Here is a 26,164-nt window from a genome sequence, read left to right as displayed (position 1 = left end):
AACAGTTTCAATCCCTATTCCAAGTTCTTTTGATGTTTCAGTGAACTTTCTGTCAAGTGTATTATTTTTAGCTTATACATCTCATTTATCTCTTGCAAGGTTGTGTAGGTGTTTGAGAACAAGACCATGCCTCTGTGTGTCATCAGTAGTGACCATATCTTAGTCTGCTGATAAATATAATTCATCTTGATCTCAAGCAGAGTGTTTGATGACAGTATGGTATTAGTCTCTGGGTGGCTTGAAAATGTTAACAGGTTTTTTTTTTTTTATAAAGTCCTAGATCACCAATGTAATTCACAACAGGACTAAATGCAGGATAAAAGCTGTTCCATGGGTTATATATTCTGAACTGGCAAGATCTGAATCTTAGCAGGGTATTGTATTTTTTATAAAAATTATTAGCAATTAAGCACTTATAATAGGCTCCCAATTGCTGTAATTTTTGTCATTAAATCTTAAAGTTAATAAACAAATGGAGGCATGTAAGTATGTTTAGATGCAGGATTTTTGCTTGGTTTGTTTTCCTTTCATAAGGCATCCAGCACTTTTGATAAACTAAGTACTGGGGAAGAAGCAAAGTGAGGCTGAGAGCCAGTGATATGGATAAAGGAGTTACTGAATTTTATAGCCAAAGTTTATTTAGCCTAACAGATTTGTTTTGTAAATGAGTAATCGTGAAATCTAGGGTCATGTAAGTCATAATGGCAATAATGAGGAGCTTGAGAACCTGGGTTTCCCTATTTGAGCATTGGGTCCCCGTAAATCACCATACTCTGAATCCATGTGCTAACAGACCTCTGGTTTTATTCACAGCCATTTGCCGGCATTCCTGTGGGGATGGATTTTGTTCTAGGCCAAATATGTGCACTTGCCCATCTGGTCAGATATCTCCTTCCTGTGGCTCCAGATCCAGTGAGTGTAACATGTCATTATATATAATATCATTTAATGTGGTTACGCCCTATTTTCTCCTAAATTTGCTTTTGGCTTTTCTCTTTCCTGCAATACATTTTTTTTTTTCTCACTAGAACATCTGCCTTCTCTGTTCTGCCCAAAATTCTTGGAATGACTTTCCACATTCTGGTCTCTTGTTTCCCTTCTTCACTCTTTTTTTTTTTAAAAAGATTTATTTATTAATTTATTTATACAAGAACCAGGGTACAGGCCAGATTCGTGGGAGGGTGAGAGGATTCACCAGAGACAGAGTGGGGAATAGAACAGGCAGACTGATGAAATACACTGCTGAGGGGAGCAACAGGCGCTACAGGAGAGGTCTGCCGCGCCGTGTGGGACCCTCACTGGCCGGCCGGGATCGAACCAGCGCTGCAGAGGCTGCGGACAGCTTCACAGCGCAGCGCTCAACCACCTCACCACCAGGGGAGGCCCCCTTCTTCACTCTTCATAGGGAAATTACCTGTGGGACATAGTTACTATGAATAATATAAATATTTTGACATCTTTCTGGGTAGGTCTCACCTTTTCATCTTCTCATTTCTAATGTAAACACCATAAAAGATGTTCAATGAAATGATTGTTTAATGAACACTTTTAAGCGCAGGGAAACTGGGCATTCTTCCTTGTGGTACTGAAATGTGAATCTGATTAAACACTTCACAAATTCAAGACCTCTGTCTTAGCAAGAAGAAAATGTGTAAGTTCACCATGGCAGTTTCAGGGGGGTGATTTGTCAAATTATTTTCCCTTTCAGAATTTTACCACTTTATTCATTCTGTGATACCAAATAAATATTCCAAGTTCATTCTTCAGAGCTTTTGCTTGCTTGGTCTATTGTTTTTTTTCCCTTAAATGTGGAGTTTTCAGGAGTGAATTAGGGGAAATGTGGGATGGAGGTGAGTCATTATTGCTTGTAAAAAAGTGGAAATTCATATGTATAAAAGCAACCCGTCAACACCTTGACCATCACCAAGAAAATGATCTTAGCTGCTGTTTCTTTTTCTAAATTCCAGTCAGAGAACACAGTGTATTAAGTGTTCTGTGTTTGACGTGACTTTGAAGAAAAGTATTGTGGAATAAGTGTATTCTCTTTTGTCTATTGCAATTAAAGATTTCAATGTGGTCAGGGTTCATTACATGTTAAGAGTCTTAACTTTTAACTATGACTCTCGTAAGCCAATTAACAGGGTAGGGCAAGTAGTTCTGGGTAGCAGACTGTCTTGGTGCCCACATCTCTTGGCAGTCATGGATGAACACAGTGACTCTGCCTGAGAGCTTTATAAAATTTCTGTGGCCAAGGAGTATGCCAGGTCTGTGTGCAGGGCAAGCTGGAAATGCTGGAGGCTTAATGGACCTCGAAGCAAATTTTAACCAATGACAGTTGGACGGTGTTGGATAAGTGCCCCCACTCCCTTGCTCTCCAGTTTTCCTAAGTATGAGGTGGGTTCTATTCTGTCCTCAGAAGTTCCTTGATGGATTGAACCCTAGATCAGTAGGTTTAAATGTGTACTTTACTAGCTTCCTTCTTTATCCTGACTTCCTCATTCTTCTATTGTGTTTCTTGAAAGGACTGCTAAAATAAACTACTTGAATTTAAATTATTGTTTCAGAATCTGCTTCTGGTGGAACCGAACAAAAGACAACCTAGTACTAAATACAGCCAGTTGTAGAATTAGGATCGACACTCCCTCAAGTGCTGGGACTCATTTCCTTATCTCACTGAGTGTAGCAGATTCTTAACTTTTGCTTGGTTTTGATTGTGCATCCTCCAAGCAACAGCAGTTTCACTCTACATATCAGAACACGTGAGCCAATGGAACAGAAAGAGACAGAGTGGTCAGCTGGTGGCATTTCCCAGGAATATGTCAGACATCTCTACCCCCATCAGGGTAACCTGTAGGCTACCAGTGTGGAGCCAGAGCCTCTGGAATGGGGGAAGAATGACGATATTAAGTTGGGAATAGACCCAGCTCTCACGTTGTTCCTTGAATCAAGCAACAACACTGCACTCCTCTGGTGGAAGAAATATAGCCAGGTGACAGAGCTGGACATCCAGTTGGAAAGGTCTTTGATGGCCTTCATATGAACTGCTAGTGATTTCTCTGTCAAGTAAAAATCATAAGATGTGGGGACAGGAAATTAACAAGACCAGAGGGAAAATCTGTGGTCCTAGCAGACTTTCAAACTAGCAATGAGGTGGGAGGAATATAGTGGTAAGGTCCTGTGAGACACATTTAAGCTAGAGATTGAAGTCCAAGACTTCACAGTGGTGCCCTCTGAGGCAGTTTAGGTTCATCTGTTGTACGTGGACATTGGACACCCCCCACCCCCCGCCTCCCATGTAGCTGGTGGATGAGTCTGGTGTAAGGTGGAAGATCTAGTTTCAATAAGATCTTTGAGGTGTTTGGAGTCTTAAAAATCATTGACTTGTATTCTACCTGAACTAATGCTGTCTAAAGGGCTGACAAAATTAAAGATGGCACAATGTTTTAAATTTAGGTAACTGGGCATGTTCAGAACTCATTTCTGATCCTTTGAAGTGATGTTCTAGAGAATAGCTATGCCACCCTCTAGAACTTCCTGGCCATGGTACAGTAGTCAATAAATGTGTATCTCTCACTTTGCTAATACTTCTGCTAGTAGACTGACCCAATTCAGTGAAATTTTTTATTCATACCCTGTAGTTGTACTAAGCAGAACTGAATTTCATTCATTGCACTAACATTTCCAGTGAGAAATTTTGTTCTCATGTGATAGGGATCAAGGAAGCTTAGGCAAGTTGTAGGAACTTGGTTTTCTCGCTTGGGAATGAAAATGAAGAAGCGAGGATTGTTTTGTCAGGTTGTTTTAAACTTGCACGTCCTGTGACTCTGAGAGTAGGAAATGATCTCCTAGTGATCTGATTGAGAGATTGCATTTCCAGAAGGTCAAAATGACCAAACAGCAATTCCTTTGGACACTAAACGCTTGCCTCAACCTGACTGTAGCTATCACATGATCTTTCTGGGATTTTGTTAGGAATTGAGTTAAACCTATTTATCAGTCTGGGCTGTGTTGGCATCTTCACTATCCAAAAGTACTTGCACTTTGATAAAATTTTACCACTTTCAACTTATTTCATCTCAGTAAAAACATGGGGTGCTTGTATTTCCAGCACAAATCTAAGCTCTGTGGGTGTGAGAAGGCCAAGGGGACATTTTCGAGTGGGTTTGAGTTAGTGTGTTGCACCCACATGCTGAAAGTGTGAGGACACACAGAGGACAGGAAGGTGCTGCTGCCACTCATCTGGAATAAGGGATCCTGGAAAAGATTTTACAGGAAAGGTTATATTATATGGGCAAGGAAAAGAGGAGCAGATGGAATCTGCTCAGACTTGTCCTTAGAGATAAGCCATTCTAGTCTGTCCTCACTGGAAGTATGTTTATCATTGAACTTTTCTTTCTATGAAGCTTTTACTCTCTTAGTTTTTTTTTTTTTTTTTTCCTCAGATACTTTTGTGATGTGGCTCTTCCAAGCAGTATGCCTTTGCAACACAGGGCAGTAAGATGCTTAAGGGAAACATGGTTGCTCTTATCTCTCTGAAAAAAATCCTTTGCCCTGCAGTGGCCATGGCTGTCCCTGTGCACTATTCTCGGGAGTAGAGTGTGGGGGTTCAGTTTATTTTATTTTGTTTTTTTTAAAAGATTTATTTATTTATACAAGAGCTGGGGTACAGGCCAGATGTGCAGGAGGGTGAGAGGATTCACCAGAGACAGAGCAGGGAACAGAACAGGCAGACGGACTGCTGAGGGGAGACAGGAGAGGTCTGCTGTGCCATGTGGGTTTCTCCCTGGCTGGCCGGGAATCGAACACATGCTGCAGAGGCTGCAGTCAGCTTTACAGCACTGCGCTCAACCTGCTGCGCCACCGAGGAGGCCCAGGGGGGTTAAGTTTAGCTATTTAATTTGTCTGTGCTTTTCCTAGTGCCTAAACTAAAACCACACACTTCCCATACACAAGCTTATTTCCAATTTGCTCCCCATGTTATTTCTTCCCAAGATAATGGCAGGTCTTTAGAACAATTCCCAACCTTATCAGGTAAGGAAGATTATTACCAGAGGTACTTAGAACCCTATGCTAGTCTTGAGTCTCTCTTTCGTGGAGTGTGCTCATATTGTTCTCTTCAGGGGGGTCCTTTTAAGAATTAATTTGTATTGAACTATAATTTACACAAATTTCTTCTATTCCTCCTGATCCTGGCAAATGGAAGACATTCAGTCTTTGTTGAATGACCAAAATGACTGACTGCCACCCTCTAGAACAAACATAAAAATTCGTTTGGGGCCCATTATGGTTTGGGTTAATGGAAACATTTTATGTTATTTCTAGAATGTTGAGTCTTGCATGAAATCCTTTGAGACTGTCTGTCCGTCTTCAAGGGGAGTCCACTGAGACCTTAGAGCTCTCCTGTGGCAGTGTGGACCTGTACACTGACACTTGGACCCCCGAATAGTTTCAGTTCTGGGTAAAATCCTAATACAGATTGAGTTTGGGAATATGTTCTGCCTTGAGAGATTTAGAGCATTCAATAAATTCAGAGTAGCTTTATGGGTTTAAGCAGAGCCCTTATTTTTCAGTTGACTTTTTCTAGAGACATAGAACTTGCCAGACTAATTGCCAGACATCTGTAATTCTTGTTAAATCAGAGTAAATTTAGGATATGCCCCAATAGCAGGACTCAATAAGAAATAAATCCAATTTGTGGATATATAGTCTCTAAAGTCTTCCTGCTTAATTAGTGAGGCTGTATATCTAGTTTCTTCATTTTTCCACAGAAATCCTAAATGAAATACTTAAAAGAAATACTTTCCTCCCCTGAAGGCCCAAGACTCACAAAGAATGCCAAGTTTCTTATGGTTAACATGTTTATGGCAGAGCAGGTGATGACGATTCTATTATCTGTTGATGAACTTCTCCCCAGACAAGGATTCACGGTTCATTGGTATACTTGGGTTACCATGCCTGATTATTTCAAGATTCTGACCAGGTGTTGTTATTTTTTAAAGGAAAAATAATATTTTATGCTGGAAAAAGTTCACGTGAAAGGACAGAAATAAAGTAAAAGCACATCACAGAGGGTTTTTTTTTAATTATATTGCATTTAAATGTAAAGTTACCATTCATCCAGGAAAGGAAAAATTGTTCTTTTTCAATTTGAATAATGTAAAGTCACTGTTTTTCAATTTGAACAAATAATGCAAGTCAAGCTGTTAGTTTTTTTTTTTTTTAATCTCAAAGTAACTAAATGGCTTTGTTGCTCATGTGGGAATGGAAATTAGTTCTTGGCATGAACTGCTTTAATTGAAATCAGTTTGTGGGTTGAGTCCCATGCTGCCTGACAGATGACATCATTTCCTGTGCTTTCCCCAATCCTCACTGTTGTTCTAAGATAGCATGAAGCTAAGTTTAACTTCAAATTTTAAAGCCACTATACCCCTTTTCCTGACCTACTTAGAATATTATCCAAGTCTTTCACCAAGTCATTTCTTTTGTGTACTTGTGGATAGTTTTTTGGTTCAAAAGCATTGTGCTGAGATGTTTTAATAGAATCATAGGAGCCTAAAATAACTGTGTTAATCAGTTTCCTGGGTTGTTTGACTTCTATAACAATGCTCCAAGAAAGGAATTATTTCTGCTTTTGTTCACTGGGAAACAATGATTAAAAATATTTTTAATAGCAACTTAGTTATAAGTGTCGAAGACACAATAGGTAACTTTTAGTCTCAGCTTTTGATGTAACTTTTGATGTCATCATCAGGTAGTTTGATTCAGTAAATTGATGTTAATTTAGCAAAGTTTTGTATACCATCTACAAGTCACCAAAGTGCTACACTAGGCTCTTTGGAGATGTCATTAATAATCACAATGCTCTACACTCTCAATAAATCTTAGACAAATGGGCCTGGGTAGGAGAAATAAAAAAATATTTTAGGGTCTCCCTGGTGGCACAGGTGGTTGAGCACAGCACTGTGAAGCTGTCTGCAGCTTCTGCAGTGCAGGTTTGATCCTGGCTGTCTGGCAAGATACCCACATGGCGTGGCAGACCTCTCCTGTCTCGCCCACTGCTCCCCTCAGCAGTGTATTTCAGTCAGTCTGCTGTTCTGTTCCCCACTCTGTCTCTGGTGAATCCTCTCATCCCTTGCATGTCTGGCCTGTACCCCAGCTTTTGTATGCATAAGTAAATAAATCTTTAAAAAATATTTTAGATTAAAGATGTATATTTCAAAAGAGAAGCATAAAGTACTGTGGAGTCAGGGGAAGAAAACTTACATCTAGTACAGCAGGAAGGAGAGACTAGAAATCAGAAAAGAGCCAAGGAAAGAAGAGACATTTGAAGTGGGTCTTGGAGATAGATATGATTTTTGGAGAGAACTGTGTGTGAAGTGGTGGGGGCAACAAGACAGGTTAAAGAGGAGCTCCCATGATGGCACTAGTAAAACAAAGTACCTGCCATTTTGTGTGGTGCAAGGTAAACACTCAGAACGATTTGTTGAGAGAGTGAATGATTGATAAGAGGATTGGGACTGTATCACAGAATGAATGAGGAGCTTGTCCAGGAGCCCTGGACCACCCTAGGCCCGTGCTGAAGAGGGCTTTGGATGCTGAGTGATGGAGGTAGTTCTTAACATAGTACAATCAGGGAGTCTTTGATGGTGTTTCAGGAAGTGTGTGACACGTTCTTGAAAGGGAGCATCACTGTCAATTTGTGTTAACTTTTCGGTACCCTGTAAGGATATAGTTTATGTTGTGTTCTGGCACTTTCCTTTTCCAGTTGGCATGCTGAGATTTATGTAGCTTCTTTTGAAAAATGGCCTGTTCTCCTAATGTCAGCAGCCACTATTGGATACTCTACTGAATAAACATCCTGACAAGAAGTACTGAAGCTGGGAGGAGTCTGCTTTCTGCTCCTGGGAGTAGATTTGACCCCTGTGCTCAAGGAAAACTGAGAATAAGGGCCACCATCAGCAACTGATTTCAGCCTTTGTACAAAATGAAGTGATTTTCAAATTGTTGAGCCTATTTCTCTAGGAATTTACTCCCATTGCTTGGAAGACATGCCATTGTAAGCCAAACTTCTAATGCCCATTCTTCTTTCTTGTATCGGGAGGTGTCAACAAGAATTAATGATTAATTCAGTCAAGTCTTTTGTCTTCTCCAAGTCAGGTAGTTATGCTTCTAGAGGACTAAAGAACTTGAGACTAAAGAACACCAACAAGTCACACACATTTCTCTCCAAATATTGAAATCATCTCTACCTCCAAGACCCACCTCAAATGTCTCTTCTTTCCCTGGAAAGCATCATCAGCATGCCCAAATTACAGGGTTAGAGACAGCTTCCACACCAGAGAAATGGGAACACATACGCACGCCGGCACTTCTATCATAACTATGAGCCTGCAGGTGTCTTTTACTACATCTTCTTACAAGTCTCTTCTACTCAAGTCTAAGTGTTTCTGCTCTAGCCTTCGAGGTTCACACTTCTTTAGGTGACAATGTGACAATGCATGGGTTTCAAACATTGATGGTCTTAACAGGTTTAAGGTTATAGTTTTATTAAACCAGCAGCTCTTTCTGAGCCAACTGCAGCCATCTCCATTTTTATGCAGTTGTAAATTTTGTGATATTTTTTCTTTTTGCTGCCTATAAAATCTCTTTTAACAAGTTTCATTGGAATTTGTTTCTCCTTCCTGCTGGCTACCTACTTGGTTGTTCTAAACCTTTTAAGTGGAAAATTATTGCTGTCCTAATCTTGTCTCCTATGGTTACTCAAGGTACCATTTTCTTGTTACTTTAGTAATGACGTTGAGTCTTAAGTTCTGCTAAATTAGAGAAATCATTAAGCACTATCAAAGTCAATATCAAGGAAACAACTACATTGCATTGAAATGATTTTATATACAAGTGATGCATATTTAGCATATCAGTTAGATATGAATCCTGATAAAATATTTTCTTTTCAAATCACTGCAGATCAACTCCTGTCAACTGTTGTGCTCTATTTACTTACAAAAATAATCATTCTTTTGTTTTTCTTTTCAAGTCCAACACTGTAATATTCGCTGTATGAATGGAGGTAGCTGCAGCGATGACCACTGTCTATGCCAGAAAGGATACATAGGGACTCATTGTGGACAACGTAAGTAAACCATGATTATAAGAATTAATTATGTATTATTAGCATTAAGATGTTAAGCTATATAGAATGAATAAGTACACAAATATGTGGACAAGAAAAATAAGACATAAGTACTGACAGATTTTCTTTGATCACCCAACACATGGCATTTTTATACATGTCCAATGTGTATTACACACAAACAGATCACTTACCCAACACTCTTCATATCAGATTTCCAACTGGAACCTTGGAAATGGGTTGCGTGATGCATTTTCCTCTCGTTTACCTTCACTGCCCTCTTTAGCTTATTTCTTTCGTTTAAAATCACCCAACCTGCAGAATTCTTGTTCATTCAATTTCTGTACTTTCCATTTGATTGCTAAATATCTCACCCATATTTTTTCAAGAAACATCTCAAAGTATTTCAAAACTCAATCTCATCTTTCCCCCCAAACATGTACTCTTGATTAGTGGTTTCTGTATCTCTCTAGTTTCCCAATCTAGAATCTGATTCTAAAGGACATGTCACGCGGTGCTCAGTTTGTTGGTTCATTCAGGAGCACCATTTATTGTGTGTCTACTCTTTATCAGTCCCTGTGCTTCCAAGAAGATGAAATTTCCTTTTGAAAAGTTTGTCTGTGATTACATTGAAAAATATACACACACACTCCATCAGAAAAATTTGAAAATAAATATAAAAGTAAAATTATCCATACTCCGATGATTTTAGCTATTACCTTCTAATATTTTAATGCTTATTTGGTACATGAGAGCTTATTGTATGTACAATTTTTTATACTACTTCTTCACTTAATCTTTTATTAGAAATTTGTTTCCTGTTATTAAACATTTTAAAATACATGCTAATGATTGCACTATTCTTCATTATATGGATGTCTTCTTGTTTATTTATTGAATCATTAATGAGGAGCCTCTATTAATGTTTCTAAGTTTTACCATTGTGTATATAGATATGTGACTTGTGTGTACAGAAATAAAGTTATTGTAAATAAACCAAAGTTTATATAATGCCATTGTAACTGTCCACACACTGCAGTGTGATAAGAATAATGATAGTTTTGTACAGCCCAGAGAAGGAGCATGGAGAGAGAAGGGACAGGACACCCTCCCCAGTGTGGAGAGTCTTGAGCTGAGTCTTGAGGGATGGAGAGGAGTTCCTTTGCAATGACAAATGGGCCTTTATGGGAGATGGCTCAAAATGGGCCAAAGTACCAGAATGTCAAAGGTAATGTAGGACATAGCAGGTACTCTGGTGTGGCTTGAGCTAAATCCTGAGGGACATGATGGGAAGGAAGATTAGGTCAGAATGAAAGTCAAGGACCAGGGTTTGAATCCCTTTATCCATGCCTAATAGGATCTAGGGAGGGAGTGAGATAACAACATTCATCTGTTGAGAGACTTATTCCATGTTTGCTATGTGGTAGGCACATTTAAAAACCTTTTACATGTATTAACTTATTTAATATGATAACAGTTCTTTGAGTTAGAAGTCTTTGTTACCGTAACAGATGAGGAGACTGGGGCACAGTCCTTCAGTAACTTGTCTAAATATTGGGCAGTTGGAAATGTCATGACTTATTTTTTTATGCTTTCTATGCAAAAATGTGTCATGACTTTTCTGACAGCCCAACAATTAGTAGTAATAGGCAGAGTTGAAACTTGAAGCCAAGAAGTCTGATGTCACAGCTCATGCATTTAATGCTATTAAATACAAGATATATTTTATTACAAAGGTTTGTAAAGAGAAGCATCACTGTGGAGACTGTGTGGAGGTTGACCTGAAGGAGAAAATCGAAGAAAGTAGGAAGACTACTACTAAAGTTATGGGGACAGAGATGATGGGTGGTGATAGAGTCAAAGGCATTTTTGGAAGGAGAATCAGCAGTATTGCTCCTGCTCCTTTTGGTGCTCCCTGGGATTTTAACTCAAGTCCCTGCCATGACAGGTGCCAGTTAATACTTGCAGAATAAAAAAAGCTTTCCTAAACTTCAAATCTAATCTGTCAGAAGAGCTAACATACAAACCACTTTCATTTTGTCATGAGAAATGGGCTCCTGTCAAAATTTTTGCTTATAAGGGTTTGTCTCAGTTAAGGTCATCTGATGCCCAAAAGATGCCAAGAAGGAATAAGACACACAAGATCTTTATTGGGGGAAAGGCCTATGAAGAATAGAGGGGAGAGGAAGCAGAAGTAGGAAGGGAAGGGAGAGTCTTCAGACCATTATGTGGGGCTGATCCCTGTGCAAGGGGAGAGGGAAGGAAGGATAGTTATGTAGGAGCCTCAACCATAGTGTAACTCCAAGAGAGGTTTGGCTAGGCAGATGAGGAACCAAGAGCAAAAGATTTCCCATCAGAGAGTGTCACGATAGTCAGAAGTGTCCACTCTGAATTACCTGGCTTATTGGGTGCTAGCATTTGGGAGAGTATGTCCTTGCTGAGACTATTGCTGTAGATCTGAAGGTGAAGCAACTGGAGGCTGTTGACTAAGTTCTTCGCTGTGGTTTCACATGGAGGAAGATCTGAGTGGCTCAACAGCCTGACTGCTACAGCTGTCATTAAAAATGCATGGGGACTATATAAGGGAGGAATTACTTTAAATTAAGGGGGCCACATGGAGGATTGAGGTCTGAGGAGGGCTTCAGAAAGTAGGTGGAACTGGTAAATTGGACAGGGAAGAGCCTACCATCTATGGATAAAATTGCTTACAAAGAGGCCACGTGTGAAAAAGTAATAGGATATTATACATAGAAGTGTTGTTTAGGACATAAGACTTCAGTTCTTATTTTATGCCTTTTATAGCAAGTTAAATATCCTTTCCTCAAACATCTCTGAATTTATCTCACCAATAGTTTCCACAGATTCTTTAACTACACGCAGTTGGGTCTTCATCATGGTACATAAATTACTGAATGTCAGTATTTAATGTTTTGTTATTTGCAGTGAGCTGTGTGATTGAACATATCTGTAAAGTGTCAGTAGCAGGGTCAATATGTCCTCTTGTGGAGCCTTCTGGAAATTAAATGTAAATCATAACCTGAAGAGTCAGCTGGCCATAATGCGGTCCCCATCCAGCAAAGTATCTTATAAACTACCATTTTAGATGCAGAACTGAGATTGTCACTCAGAGTCTTCATGGAAAGTAGACTGTTAGCTTTAATACAGTTACAAACTCACCTGTTGCAGGTAGCTTTATCCTAAGAGCTGCCTGAGATGTATCTGAGGAGCTGGAAATGTGCAGTCGCTGTTTAAAACAAACAGCGGGGTCATTATTTAGATTTTTATTTTTGTCCTTTCAGAGACTTGATAGGAGTTACTTTATTATGGCATCGACTCCCAGGTAAAGTCTCTCAATTTTCCTCTCCTTATTTTACAGCTGTCTGTGAAAGTGGCTGTCTCAACGGAGGCAGGTGTGTGGCCCCAAATCGATGTGCGTGCACTTATGGCTTTACTGGACCCCAGTGTGAAAGAGGTAATTTAAAAAAAATAACGAGTATAATGTTGCCCTGGAGGCAAAAGCTATTATTGATTTAAACACAAATTGGGTTTGTGCAGCTACTTCCTGAGTTTTGCTGAACAACTTTGAGGGAGTTTCCGAATTGTCGCTGGGAAGGTTCCTGGGATGACAAGATAATGACCCCAAGTCTCTGCATGTTGTACAGTAATTCTTGCCAGTGAACTGCAGGATTCAATAGTGAGCTTATCTAAGTACCACTTGGCATCAAGATAAAAAGAGAATTTTCCATTAGGGTAAGGTTTGAGCTCACTATTATCCTGTAAATTAGAGAACTGGATCCAAACAAAACATCTGTATGGAAAGGGAATATTTTAGAAAGAAGAAAAACACACCTAAATGCCTACTTGAAACTGTTAGGCATTGTAGTGACATATGAATTCAGCAATAAAAATTCCTGTGGAAATATTGAGAGTTTGCTAATACGAGAAATGGTACTTCCATGTATGCAGTTTGTTGAGTACTCACTGCAGCCCACCAAAGAGTCCATGTCGTCCTCACTTCCGCTTTCAGGAAGACCAAGGCTCAGTGAGGTCAAGGGACCTGCTGAAGGTTGTGTACATAATAATGAGCATTGATTTACACATGGATTTTCTGTTTTCAAATCTAAACCTTACTGCTGCTCCTAATTAAAATAAATGTTCTACTTGATTTGCCTGTCTACTAATGCAAATATGGTACTGAGATATATGTGAATGTGTCAATTCTTAAGCACACCACCCCCTAGCTTTGTCTTCACTGATCATCTTGTCCAATGTCCATAGCTGTTTTCTCCTCTTTCTTAGCTTTATAGTGATGATTTAGGAGGATCATTTCTTTAAAAAATAATTTATTTATATAATTTTATATCATTATTCATTTTTTTTATAAATTTTATTGTTATATTCCCCATACATTTTGTACAATGTTTGCTTTCTTTTCTCAGGTGTAGTCCCCATTAAATCCCCACCACCAGTTCAGCTGTGCACACTCACCCTGTGTTCTTCCCACTCTTTTTTTGATCCCTCCACCTCGCCTCCCCTCCCCTTCAGAGTGTCTCTGATTTATAGTTGCCTGTTTATTTTTGTTTTGTTTTGTTTTTTATTGTTATTTTTCCCCTGATCCCATATTTGATTGCCTGTTTTCCTCCTCTAAGTGAAATCACCCTCATTTCTAATTGGAAGATGCTCCTGAATTGTTTAAAGTATGATTATTACTTTTACCCAAAATCATGAAAAATCTATTTGTACTAAGATGGAAAGGGAAGATTCAGTAGCAGATGTTGAATATATGTCATGTGAAAAAATGAAGAGCAGAGAATGGTATGTGAGCGATTGTTTTTCTGTTTCATCTTAATTCAGTTATTTGCTTAAAGCAACAATACCTATTTTTAGCAAATAACTCTATTATTGCTGGGTTAATTATGTTAATTATTTTAAAAGAACACTGCACTGCTGGGTCATGTATCATATAGATATTTGGCCTTTGCATTGCATTTGGCATCACTTGGGGGGGGGTCCCTCCTTAAAACTGTTTTTCTATAACTTGTACAGATGTATTTTATTAACTTAAAGCAAACATATATCTAATGGTATCCAGAGTAATGAAGACATATTTTGATTATGTAGTATCATTCTGTGGCCTTAGTATGTACTCTCTGAAGATATTGTAGGAGATGAAAACCATTGATATGTAACTTGAGAAGTTGTGTATGAAAATAACTTCTCAGATGATAATACTGGGTTCAATTTGTTTTAGAAAAATCACTATAAGATGAGCTAATACAGAATTTTACCTCTAAGAAAGCAATAAATAATTTGTCTAAAAAATATTGATCCACAGTTCAGGTATTGATGATAGCAAATAAAAAAAGAGGGCATGCTATTTGACCATTCAGTTATTTCTTCAAAGATGTTATTATCTTTGACCAAGATTAAGAAATTAAAACTGGTACATTTTTTAGGGACTCCTCCAAGTTTTGGTATCTTTAACTGCCCCCATCCAGGATAAGGCTGTCCTGAAATTTGCACTCAGATTTGAATATATGTTGGTTCCACAGAATTGTTATAGTGGTGATTACCTAAATAAAATTAATACCTAAATAGCATGTTTTCAGTTGTAGAGATTGGGGAGCAGGAAACTGCTTCTCTTTAATCATCACCCTTTGTCTGATCCACCCATGAATATAGCCCTAGTCTTCATTGGGAGAAAGGAATCATTAGTATAATTTTCCTTACCACATAGGAAAGCAAGGCATCTTTTTAATTCCAGAATATATTTCTACTTATAGAATCTACACTGTTTTCTGTTCTTATGGAGTAAGAATGGAAATTTAAAGATAGAGGCAGTGGATCCTTTTTCTCAAATGAATGCTTGTGATTTCAAGAGCAATTAATATAAATGGGGGAATGAATCATAAAATAATTAACATAATCCTGAAGGGTTGAGAAGTATTCAGGGTTACTTCTCCTAATGGTTAGTATACTTAAATTGTTTATCCCCTAGGCTACATTATTCAAGTTGTTTAATTATCTATGTAAGTGAACTTCCAGGAAATCTTTATTAATTTCCTTTCTTTTTCCAGGAGACTGGACCCAGTGAGCCTTCTCATTATTCCTTAGCACTGTGTCCACAATCTCTTTTAGTTTTTTAAGATTTATTTATTTATTTATTTATTTATTTATTTATTTATACAAGCACTGGGTACAGTCAGAAGCACAGGAGGGTGAGAGAATTCACCAGAGTCAGAGCCGAGAGCAGAGCAGGCAGACTGACTAAGTACACCGCTGAGGGGAGCAGCGGGCGGCAGGAGAGATCTGCGCGCCGTCTGCAACCCTCGCTAGCAGCTGGGGATCAAACCAGTGCTGCAGAGGCTGCAGGCAGCTTTGCAGCCCAGCACTCAAACGCTGCGCCACCGGGGAGGCCCTGTCCAGAAACTTTTGATAGCACTGACCACATTACATTGAGCCCACAGGTTTCCACGTCCAATTTCCCTACTAGAGTGTAAGCACTGTAGCAGTAACTATGATTTCATCATCTTTTTAATCCCTACGCGGAGCATAGGGCATGGCCAATCAATGTTGGATTGGAATTATTTTAAAGCACCAGAAAATCTGGAGATATGATTATCAGATATGAACAAGTATCTCCTGAAATAATTGCTGTTTGCCTACTCATGACAATCCTGGATATTTTTCACTGGTTTCATTGTAGCGGAGCTTACAGGGCTGATGCCTCACTGCATTCAATGACTTTATTCAAAAGTATGATCTTTCAGTGCCACAAATCTACCAAAGCTCAGTTGCAATGAGGCAGAAAAGATGGTGGCAATAGAGAAGCCAACAAACAGCTTCCTATCTGGTGTAATAAAGATGGAATGTCAATTACTCCTACTTCTCAGGATAAGCAGCGTTGACTCAGACAATTTGTAACTACCTGAGAGGGCCAGAACAAGTGTGGAATACCCATTGGGTGTGATATTGGCAGGACTTGGATTACTTTAAGCCAATCGGTGAATTTTACTAATCCAGGAGCATAGTGTTTTGGTTTTGTGATGGAGACAATCAGTGCATCCATGCTTGAATTATGAATCATAACACTCATTCAACAAATGCAACCAGATTATGAAGCAAATTTGTTTCACTTGCAGTTATTCACCAGTAAAATAAATAGGTTAAAGAAATTTCTTGGCTGGTAAGCCTCATGTGGCAGGTAGCATTGATGCTACTGCCCCGCTGTGCCCAGAGGAAGGAAAGTTGAGAACTGTGACTTGTTTGGACTGCAGTATTTACTTTTAAAAATTGAGTGTGAATACCTTTGGTTACTTTCTCCCACTTGCCACAGCTCCAGTAGTTCCTATTTTCATGTGTCCTGCTTACTTCATTCATCTCCTTGTTGAGTTTGCTACCTCCTTCCCTGTCAAATTCACATCTCTGTGTTTTTTTTTACACCCCACATTTCTTTCATTGTCTTTCCTCTTATGGTTTTTGTTTTTATGTAAATCTACATTTATGGTATTCCTAATTGTCCTTTTCCTCTGTCCCATGTTTACCTCTCTCTTCTTAGGTCTTGAGCAACCAGTAAAATTTATCTTGTTCAAGCTCAGTGGGACAATATGTTAGCATTTGTTTTTAGAATATTGAAATGCCTGTTTTGGCAGTGACAATATAAGCTAGTTGTGTTACCATAGTTACTGGTAATGCGACTATGTGGAATTGTGCTTTATCTTGCCACCTTGCCTCAATGAAGACCATTTGAAATCTTGTTACATGCTGTTATTTTAAACACAAAGAATCTCGTGAGTAGATGGCACTTCTCAAGGTAATGAAAAATGAGAGAAGGATGATGAGGTTAGACCTGAAATTGGAGTTGGGTGGGGGTGAGGGGGGTAATGATGAATGGCCTTGAAGAAGAAAGGAGCAAAGGGAAGACACTGAGAAAACATGAAGAGAAGCAAGAGAGCTAGGAGAGAACTAAGCCAGAGAAAATAAAGTCAAGAAGGAGTTGAGGAAGCAACTTAGCAATTGTTAGACTCTTTATTTATTTATTTATTTATTTATTTATTTATTTATTTATTTATTTATTTTTAAAGATTTATTTATTTATTTATTTATACAAGCACTAGGTACAGCCAGAGGCGCTGGAGGGTGAGAGAATTCACCAGAGCTAGAGCCGGGAACAGAACAGGCAGACTGTTGAAGTACACTGCTGAGGGGAGCAGCGGGCGAGGCAGGAGAGGTCTGCGCGCCATGTGGGACCCTTGCCTGGCGGCGGGGGATTGAACTGGATCGAACTGGTGCTGCAGAGGCTGCGGGCAGCTTTGCAACCCAATGCTCAACCACTGCGCCACCGGGGAGGCCCAGTTGTTAGACTCTAAAGGACCAAAAAAGAATGAGAAACCCAAAGACCGTATGAGGAAATAACGGGGGATATGTAATGGGTGCGTCGGATATACCAGGTGGTGAACACTGCAACAACCTTGTAGGAAAGTTCTATAATGAGTCCCATTTTATAGATAGTTAGACAGAAACAAAGGCCAAATAACTTGCCCAAAGTCAGACAGCTTGTAAGAGATAGAATCAAAAACTGAACCCAGCCAACCTGGCTCCTATGCCTATGCATATAACCACTGTGGGATTTCACTGGGAGGTGGTCACTAGTAACCATGGAGAATTTTCTGAGCAATGACAAGAAAAAAAATAGCACTATATATTTTAGAGTGCAAATGGTAGATTTTCAAAAAAGCTCTTGAATTATTTAGGCTAGGTAGATAGTTTTCCTCGCTGGCAGAATGGAGATAAGTTGCTTCTAAATAATTTTAAAGCCAAAGGAAAGCAGTCTTGAGTTGTTTGGGTGTATCTAATGCAGGACTTTGAATATTTCTTTTTGATTGATTTTGATATTTTAAAGATAACCTTCCATTTGAAGATACAATGATTCCTGTTTGTTTGTAGTATACACACGTGGACTCCAAAGGGCCATATCAATATCCTTAAACATAGACATTCAGAATTAATATTGCCAGTTATTGCAATTAAAATGGAAGGTTATAGAGTCTTCCTAAAAGTTTACTTTCTTTGAACCATATCTGGAGCCTGTTTTTGGAATTATTTTCATATGGTCAGCAATACATTTGAAAGAATATGTGATCATTTTTTTCTCTCTCTGGGATAATTTTGAATTTTCAGAAATAGTCTAAAATAATTTAGTGTCAATTCTAATGACTATGGTGGATAGTCAAACACTAGCAGTTTGTATGAAAAATTGGCTAAGATTAAAAAAACAATGAAAATAACTGTCTTCCATATCTCTTAAGGCACATGGATTTGAATTAACTTTCGTATCAAACTTTATGTGAATTTAAGTAAGCATAAATGCTAATAACTCCATCTGGGGATCTTCATCATGTGCCATATGAATGTAACCAGAGATGTGGGTTTTTCTAAATCCTAACTCTTTGGTTTGATGGTAAATTCCAACCCAAGTCTAAACCATGAAGACAATACTTGGATTGTTGCCAAATCAAGAAAGTATTTGCTGTGTTGCTGTCAATTAGTTGATAAAATATAGGCGGATGTATAATTGAACCAATAGCTTTGGGAAAAAAGGAAAAATGAGGAAATGTGGAATAGAATAAAAATGAAAGTAAGGCAATAATTCATAGTCCATCAGAGAAGCAGAACAACGGTGATGAGTGAAAATAAATTTTACTCTTTGTTCCTCATACTTACCTCCTTTGGGGAATCCCAGTACTTCATCAAGCTGGAAAAGCTGTAATTTTAATTTGTTTTTCACAATATTCTACAAATGAATAGAATAGAGGACAGATAGATTGGTTGTAATTCCACTGCACTTGCATATGTGCAGTTAGTGTTTGAGAAATGGTTGTCCTTATAACATCATTCCTCTGATGATACAAAACTGATTTTACAGAGATCTTTGGAAATGAACCATTGAACACTTTTCAGAATACTGTCCTGAAAACAGTGGTTGAGCATCTATTTTGTAAATCCAGAAAAGAGTGCCCACAGTGTATCTAATGAATGGAAAGGGCTTAAAATGTAATGATCCAAACAAATAATAACCAGGTAGTACATTTTAGATACACTTACCTCATAAAAAGAAAATGTAAACGACCTTTCAGAGGCCTCTAGAGTACTGCAGGGAATCAAGAGCTGATTTTCTTAATGCCTTTCCTTTTTTTTTTTTTCTAAAAAAAGATTTATTTATTTATGCAAACAAGAACTGGGGTACAGGCCAGAGGTGTGGGGGATGAGAGGATTCACCAGAGACAGAATGGGGAGCAGATAGGCAAATTGACTGACATACACTGCTGAGGGGAGCAGCGGGCCAGACAGGAGAGGTCTACTGCGCCATGTGGGTAGCTCCCTGGCCGGGGATCAAACTTGTGCTACAGGGGCTGTGGCTAGCTTCATAGGTTGCTTCTTAACCCCTTGCACCCCCAGGGAGGCCCTTTTCTAAGGCATTGATGAAACATGGGCTCCCTCCCCCTCTTATTTCCTTTGGAAATAAATTTTACAGAGTTGCAATTTTTGACACTATTTGTACATATTTTTAAATTCTAGGTGGATGCTATTTAAGTTCCCAGAGTAAAAGCCTACTGCCATTCTCAAAGTGTAGAACTCTGTGAAACGTGCATATTTTCTTTTCTCTAAATGGTAACAAGCAATAAACTGTTGTTACTAAAATATGTTGAAGCCCTCTATGAGCCTCACTTTTGGTATTTGGTCTATGCAGAAAGTAAGTAACAATGTGTAGATAGCATGAATGCCCTAAATGTTACCATGCATCTAAAGTGGTATTGCAACATTTGGCAGTTTGTGTATCACTGAATAAACTTAATTTTCCTAGAATAGTTCCAGGAAATACATCTGTTGACACAGACATTCAGCTTTTGTGGTTGAGTAACTGTATGCACGTAGGGAACATATGTTACGGTGCCTCTGGACCTTGCATATGCCTGGTATGAACAATCAGAACTGGTGAGTGCAAACATAAAGCAGTTTTATATCTGTCTCCCACTCACTGTTCCTCTCAGTCCACTCAGAGACTAGTTTTTCCTCAACTGGTGGATGAACTTTTCTGGGCTTTTTCAGAATTTCTCTACCTCAGTTGCTTAATATGAGAAAAGATGTCTAATGTTCTTATTTGTTGCTTCCCCAAGCCCTGGGGATTCCCTTGGTCTCGCCAGTCATTTGAGCCCCCTTTGCAGTTCTAGGGAGCCCTCTGAGAAAGGATCTAAGCCCACTCCTTCCATATCAGCTTTCCCTTGCCCACAACTAGTTGGTAGAAAATCGTCAAGCTTTTTTTTTTTTTTTTTTTTTTTTTTTGCCATGATAAGCTGCAGTAGCAAACTCTCCTTTGATTGTGGCAGAACCTCTGGTCAGCCAGTTTCCATACATTGGATAGTCACCCATCTACAGTGTCCTTCCAACTTCCAATGTCCTTTCCGTGGACACATATCAAGCAGACTCTTTGAAGCCTCTCTAAGAACTTGCATAATATGGTCTACACCAGTTTCCTAGAGAGAGCTAGTAAAGGGGAGCCTTTTCCCAAGTAACCCACCCTTTTCATATTTATTAGACACTTTGATGCTCTTGCTCTGTGTGTGGGTTTAAGAGTTCTATTCCTAGAATGTCATCACCTCCTTTCAAGTACTGCACCATAGTGTTGCAGTAGGTGGTAAGATGTTGACTTGACTTAGGTGGTAAGATGTTGTTTTGCTGCTTCAGTTGAAATGTCTATGTTAACATCTTTCAAAATGGAGCAATATAGCATTACATTTTTGATGTAAAATTTGGCATCATGGTTTCATCTTCAAAGACAGTTTGTTTTCAACTTCACTTTTTCTTTTTAGTTCTTATTAATATTTAAAAAGATGAAACTAGGTTAAATATCAGTAGTCACTTTTAATATTGGACCCTTTTTTAATATTAGGTTCGCAAACCTTTAAGGGTACCACTGACCAAGAGCAAAACAGTATGATCCACATATATATAAATTGAACTTTTTGAGTAGCCACAAGAAAAAGTAAAAAGAAACAAATTATTTTAACAAAATATTTTATTTAGCTCAACAAATCCCAAAGTTTTAATTTAGTTCATGTAAGTATAAAATTATTATAGATATTTTGCATTTTTTTCCATACAAAGTCTTTGACCTGTGATGGTTATGGTATACTACATCTCATTGTGGGTAAGCTAATAGTCAATGTGGTTAGTGGCCCCATATTGGCTACACTTCTTTAGAACTTTGTGTCTAGTAATAAATCTATGCTTTACCTAAGTTTTCTAGTAGGTCTCTGTTATTTCTTCTTCCTGCTGCTGCTGCTTCAACTTTTAAGAAGGCAGCATCTTTCAAAGAATCAAAGTCTGTATTGATATTTAAAAGTTAATCAATTAAGAAGAAGCAGAACCAGTGGCCATAAATTAGAGTATAATTTCTCAGAATATCTGCCTAAGTGGAATTTTTTCCAAATATATGTGATAAACAAAATCTCTTATAATTAAGTCAGTTAGATAGACCAGCCATGGCAGATAGCTCACAAAGGCTTGACTCTGAGCTACATACTGTGGTAGAATCAGAAAGAAGTATATGGTTCTTGTCATTGGGGTCTTAAAATAATTTTTTGGAAAAAAGTACCACATGTATGAAAGAGTGAAGTGACCAATCAGGATAAAAATTTAGGTAGGCAGAGTAGAAGAGGGAAAATAGCACAGGTGAAGGGAAGAGAGAATACAAAGATGCAGAGCCTGGAACTGACTGAAGAAAAAGACACAATCACCCTTAGGAGCCCCTGCAAAGAAAGTTGGATGTTTTTCAAGTTTCTTTGTGGTGACTTCTAGTCTACTGGACTATATTTCTGCACAATATCTGTATGAGGCAAGTTTTGTGATTTTAGAAATGACTCCTATATATATATAAATTATTGGATGGAATGATCCATTTCTGAAACTGTTTTTAGTTAAGTCCAATGAATAGCAGTCTGGAGACCCTTACCCATTTTATATGCTCAGTTGAGAGTCCTTTTGGATGTGCAGTGTTTAAGTTCCCTAGTAGTCATGGTCTCAGAGAGTCTGTGCTGTTTTTGGTTTATGAATGTATATTGGACAAAAATATATGGGACTTCATGGTCCAGATTATATGCCAAAGTACTTTTTGGTAGAACATTAGTCCCATGAGGGTTCCATGAAATGCAGTTTCCACGGTCGATAGAATTTTGGAAACTCTATACCATGTCCTCTTCTTGGAGAGGCACTGGTGTTTTAACATATTGACTCTTGGGAGTCCTGCAGAAAGGTAACTGTTTTTACTTAATTTAAGCCAGCACTTCCAAATCCATTAATTTTAGAATCACTCCACCCCTTCTCCCTTGACAATTTAAGCATACTTTATTCCTAAAGATCTGAATTAGTATTTTTTTGACATCATTTTAGAAAGTCACTTGACACTTCTATGACACCTTCAGAGTCTAGAACTATATTTTAAATTCATATATGATCCTCATGCAAAGATGAGGATTTGTCTATATGTCCAGAAGATGTAGGAAGATCTTCATCATGCAGTAACTCATGTTTTGTGCCCCTAAGAGAACTCATCGAACCATAAATACATGGAGTAAGAAGCAACTATTCCCTGAAGTTTGGTTCTCAAATATTCTAAGTTATCACTGAGGCAAGCTGGAGTACCCATTTACTCATGATAAATTCTTCATTCTGTGCTTGATTCTTGATTCTTTGCTATGGTTGGCATTCATGCTATTCTGTTCTTATCAGCCTGCTGGTGCACTACTTACCAGAACCAAAGATATTTTTGGACCAAGAGCTTCCTTTTCTAGAATGGTTTAATTCTTTTATTTCAAGGTCAACCTTAAGGCTTGTTTCTTCTCCAGTCCTTTCCCTTGGAAGCCCCCCACCTAAACATCAGTTTCCATGCAGCTTTGCTTATATTACCATCTCTGGCTATCTGGACCCCATTCCACATTTCTATCTGATAACCAATGCATATATTGATTTGTTTAATTTAAATGTGGGAGCTTGATAAGGAATAGCATTTAAATGTTAAATGTATTTATAACATGCAACAATTTCCAAAAGGTACTCTGAGCAGCAGTGCCTATGAATACATTTGTTTCCTATGGAAATATGAATATAGGCACTGATAAGTCAAATGTGTGGGATGTGAATTCTGTGGAACACATGAAAAGAAATGTTCTCCAACTTTCCTACTGTACTCCCTCAACACCAATCCCTCTTCTCTGAACTGTTTCAGAAGAACTTTATGAGTAAACAGTAGAGTCGGATATTTATTTTCTCTGGAAGTAAAGAATGTTTTGTGCTGCAATTTTACAATAGGCCCATTTCTGTCTCTGGCTCAGGAGAGCTCTTATCCCCTTGACTGCGTTCTCACAGAGGACAGGTGAGCTGCACTGTTGTAGGACATTCGGGCAAGCAAAAGGAGAAGATGTGCAGGGTTGGAAGCATATTTTACCCAAATTGAAAATGCTTTTATAAGCATGCATTAGCTCTTAGGAATCACTTATTCTCTAAAGTGTTCATGGAAAAGCTTATATTCTATTAGGAGTTCCCGTGATATATTCTTCAGATGAAAACTAATGAACTTGAAAAGACAAAAAGCAAAGAATTGCCCTGCAAAAGTAAATTTTGATTCAATTTTGTTTAATGATTTGTAAACTTCACTTGCAGAGTGGGGTCTACTTGATTACTTTCTTGTACTAGGAGGAAAATTAAAAAAGCAGAGGCATATGTACATCTTAATGATTTAAAAGTGACTTTGGAAATCAGTGGGTAATAGAAGCTTGAATTGCCTTCTTTGAGGAAAACAGCCCTTAAACACCATAGAAAATTCTCTGATTTTTTTAAAAGATAGCATAATTTAGAGTTGGATAGAGCTATTTCTTTTCAGACCTTATTTAGGCTTCATTTCTTTCTACAATGTTTTTCCACACTGCCAAGCAGAACAAGTTATCACAAACCAAACAAAAGGCAGCGACTCTGCAAAGTCATTACAGCCTTTTACTGAGCCAACCTGGAGAGAGCACAGGGCCCCCCTGTTATCGTGATTCTTTATTTTTTATGAATGAGAGGAAGCGATAGGGAAATTAGTTTCAAAACTAAATTTTTTTATGCCAAAGGAGTCCTCGTTAGAACTTGCCAATCGTAACATTTGTTGGCTGTGTGGCCTTCAGAAATTGAAGCATTTCTCTCCATCAATTTCCCAATCTGTACAATGGGGATATTCATAGTACTCAGCTGGTGAGATCGTGGGGAGATTGGATGAGATAATACACAGGGCCTGGCACATACATGACAGATTAATAAGTCTTTTCTATTAATATGCGTAATCTCCTGAGAGTCAGTAAACTGGGTTGAAATGTGTTGTTCTATAGACAGTTTATGAAGCTTTTGACTATCCTCAAAGTCAGATCTAAATTTGGAAGGCCCTAGCGGGACTGTGTGTCCCACTTAAAGGTTTTGTTGTTTTAATGGGACAGTATATTTTGGGAGACTTTCTCTACAGATGAAGCCCAACATCCTAATTCATAGCACATCAGGTACATGCTTTTCTTTTTCACTTGCCATAGTTTTTGTAATTGTAATCCAGGCTAAAATCCCATTGCTGCAAACAGTAATAAAGGAGGAGAAAGTAGAAGGTAACAACTGTTTCCATAGTATGGACTGATGACTATAGTCCTGAAAACATTTATTTTCATGACAATCCAACCAAAGGTTATAAAAGGTCTTGTGTACTTACACTGACTCATATACAGGTACAGAAGGGGAATTAACTTGACTCTTCATAAAAGGCCAACAGTGAAATCTAAGAGCCAGTTAGCTATTTTAGAAATGTGGCATTTTCATAAAATCAGTGAGAGGTAATAAAAAACCATCATCAAAACTAACAAACAAAAATCTGAACACCTATCTAAAGTATATGTGCAGCTTTCCAGATGGACATGAGAATGTGAATATATAAATATGACATAATAAGTATAGATTGTGTGTAGGAGATGATTTTACTAGTAGGATCCACATCATTCTTGTTTAGCTGCAAAAGACTAAAAGTGTTATTCCCAGAGGAAAACCAAAGCAGTAGGGTAGTCTAAAGCCACACATTTCAAACCTCAGTCATCAGAGCTCAGCTTTCTTAAATGCATGCATAAAAAGTACAATATTAAGTTGGAAAGAAATCTCTCTAAGAAGAAGAGATATGAGTTTATCTTTCACACATCATTGATTTCCCAGGCACTGCATGAATGACTTAAGATACATAATAATACATAGAACACATGTCCCTCTGCCTTCTGGAGTTATGCTATTAAGGGGGAAGCAGAGATTAAACAAGTATACACAAACCCTGAATTGTCCATGTGACAAAGACCTTGAAGGAAAATAGAGGGTGTTAGAGCACAGGATGATAATGTGTGTGGACTAATGGTCAGGGACAGCCTCCTTTAACATGAGAGAACACCAGCTGTGTGATGAGTGAGGGGAAACTTTCCAGGTAGAAGGAGGAATATGTGTAAAGATCCTAAGGTGACAAATATCCACATACATGAGGACATGAAAACCTTTATGGCAGAGTTGAGACAGTAAGAGAGTGTGATGGGAGATGAGGTGGGAGCAGTGGTCAGAATGTGGGTGGGGATCTTGGCATGCAGCATGTTAAGACCATTCAGTTGTGCCATGAAACCCACAAGGGAATAATAAAACACTAGATTTTTCTATGGCACATCAGAAGCCTGATAGCTTAGGTTGTCCAGGAGAATCTGCCCCAAAGAGCTCCCAGGTACTGCCTTCTTTCAGGTCTGCAGTACCCTTCAAAACCAGAGGGATCTTGAGTTTTACACTACGTTATTGCTTTTTAATTAATACTTTTTTCTCCTTTAGGTATTCTGACCCCCAGCTTTCCCTCCCAGAAATGTAAGCTGGAACTGAGATGCACTTAAAATATGTAAAACAGGAACATCATGAAAATGATTTGTTCAGGCATCAAACATT

The 26,164-nt window shown here is 38.4% G+C and overlaps 1 protein-coding gene across 1 annotated transcript in view; it reads left to right on the top strand.

The window, feature by feature from the left end:
• The window catches only part of FBN1 (fibrillin 1), a gene marked incomplete at its 5' end in the record, with an annotated part of 233,753 nt that overhangs the window by 33,461 nt on the left and 174,128 nt on the right, over positions 1–26,164 (top strand). The window contains 3 exons of the mRNA XM_084240531.1: positions 814–912; positions 9,035–9,130; positions 12,507–12,602. Coding sequence (XP_084096657.1) covers positions 814–912; positions 9,035–9,130; positions 12,507–12,602 — 291 coding nt within the window. The remainder of the gene's footprint in view (positions 1–813; positions 913–9,034; positions 9,131–12,506; positions 12,603–26,164) is intronic.

Source organism: Talpa europaea (genome assembly GCF_964194135.1).
Source record: "Talpa europaea genome assembly, chromosome: 8".
Lineage (NCBI taxonomy): Eukaryota > Metazoa > Chordata > Mammalia > Eulipotyphla > Talpidae > Talpa > Talpa europaea.
Note: the sequence above shows the minus strand (reverse complement) of the source record. Positions and strands in the feature narration are given on the sequence as shown.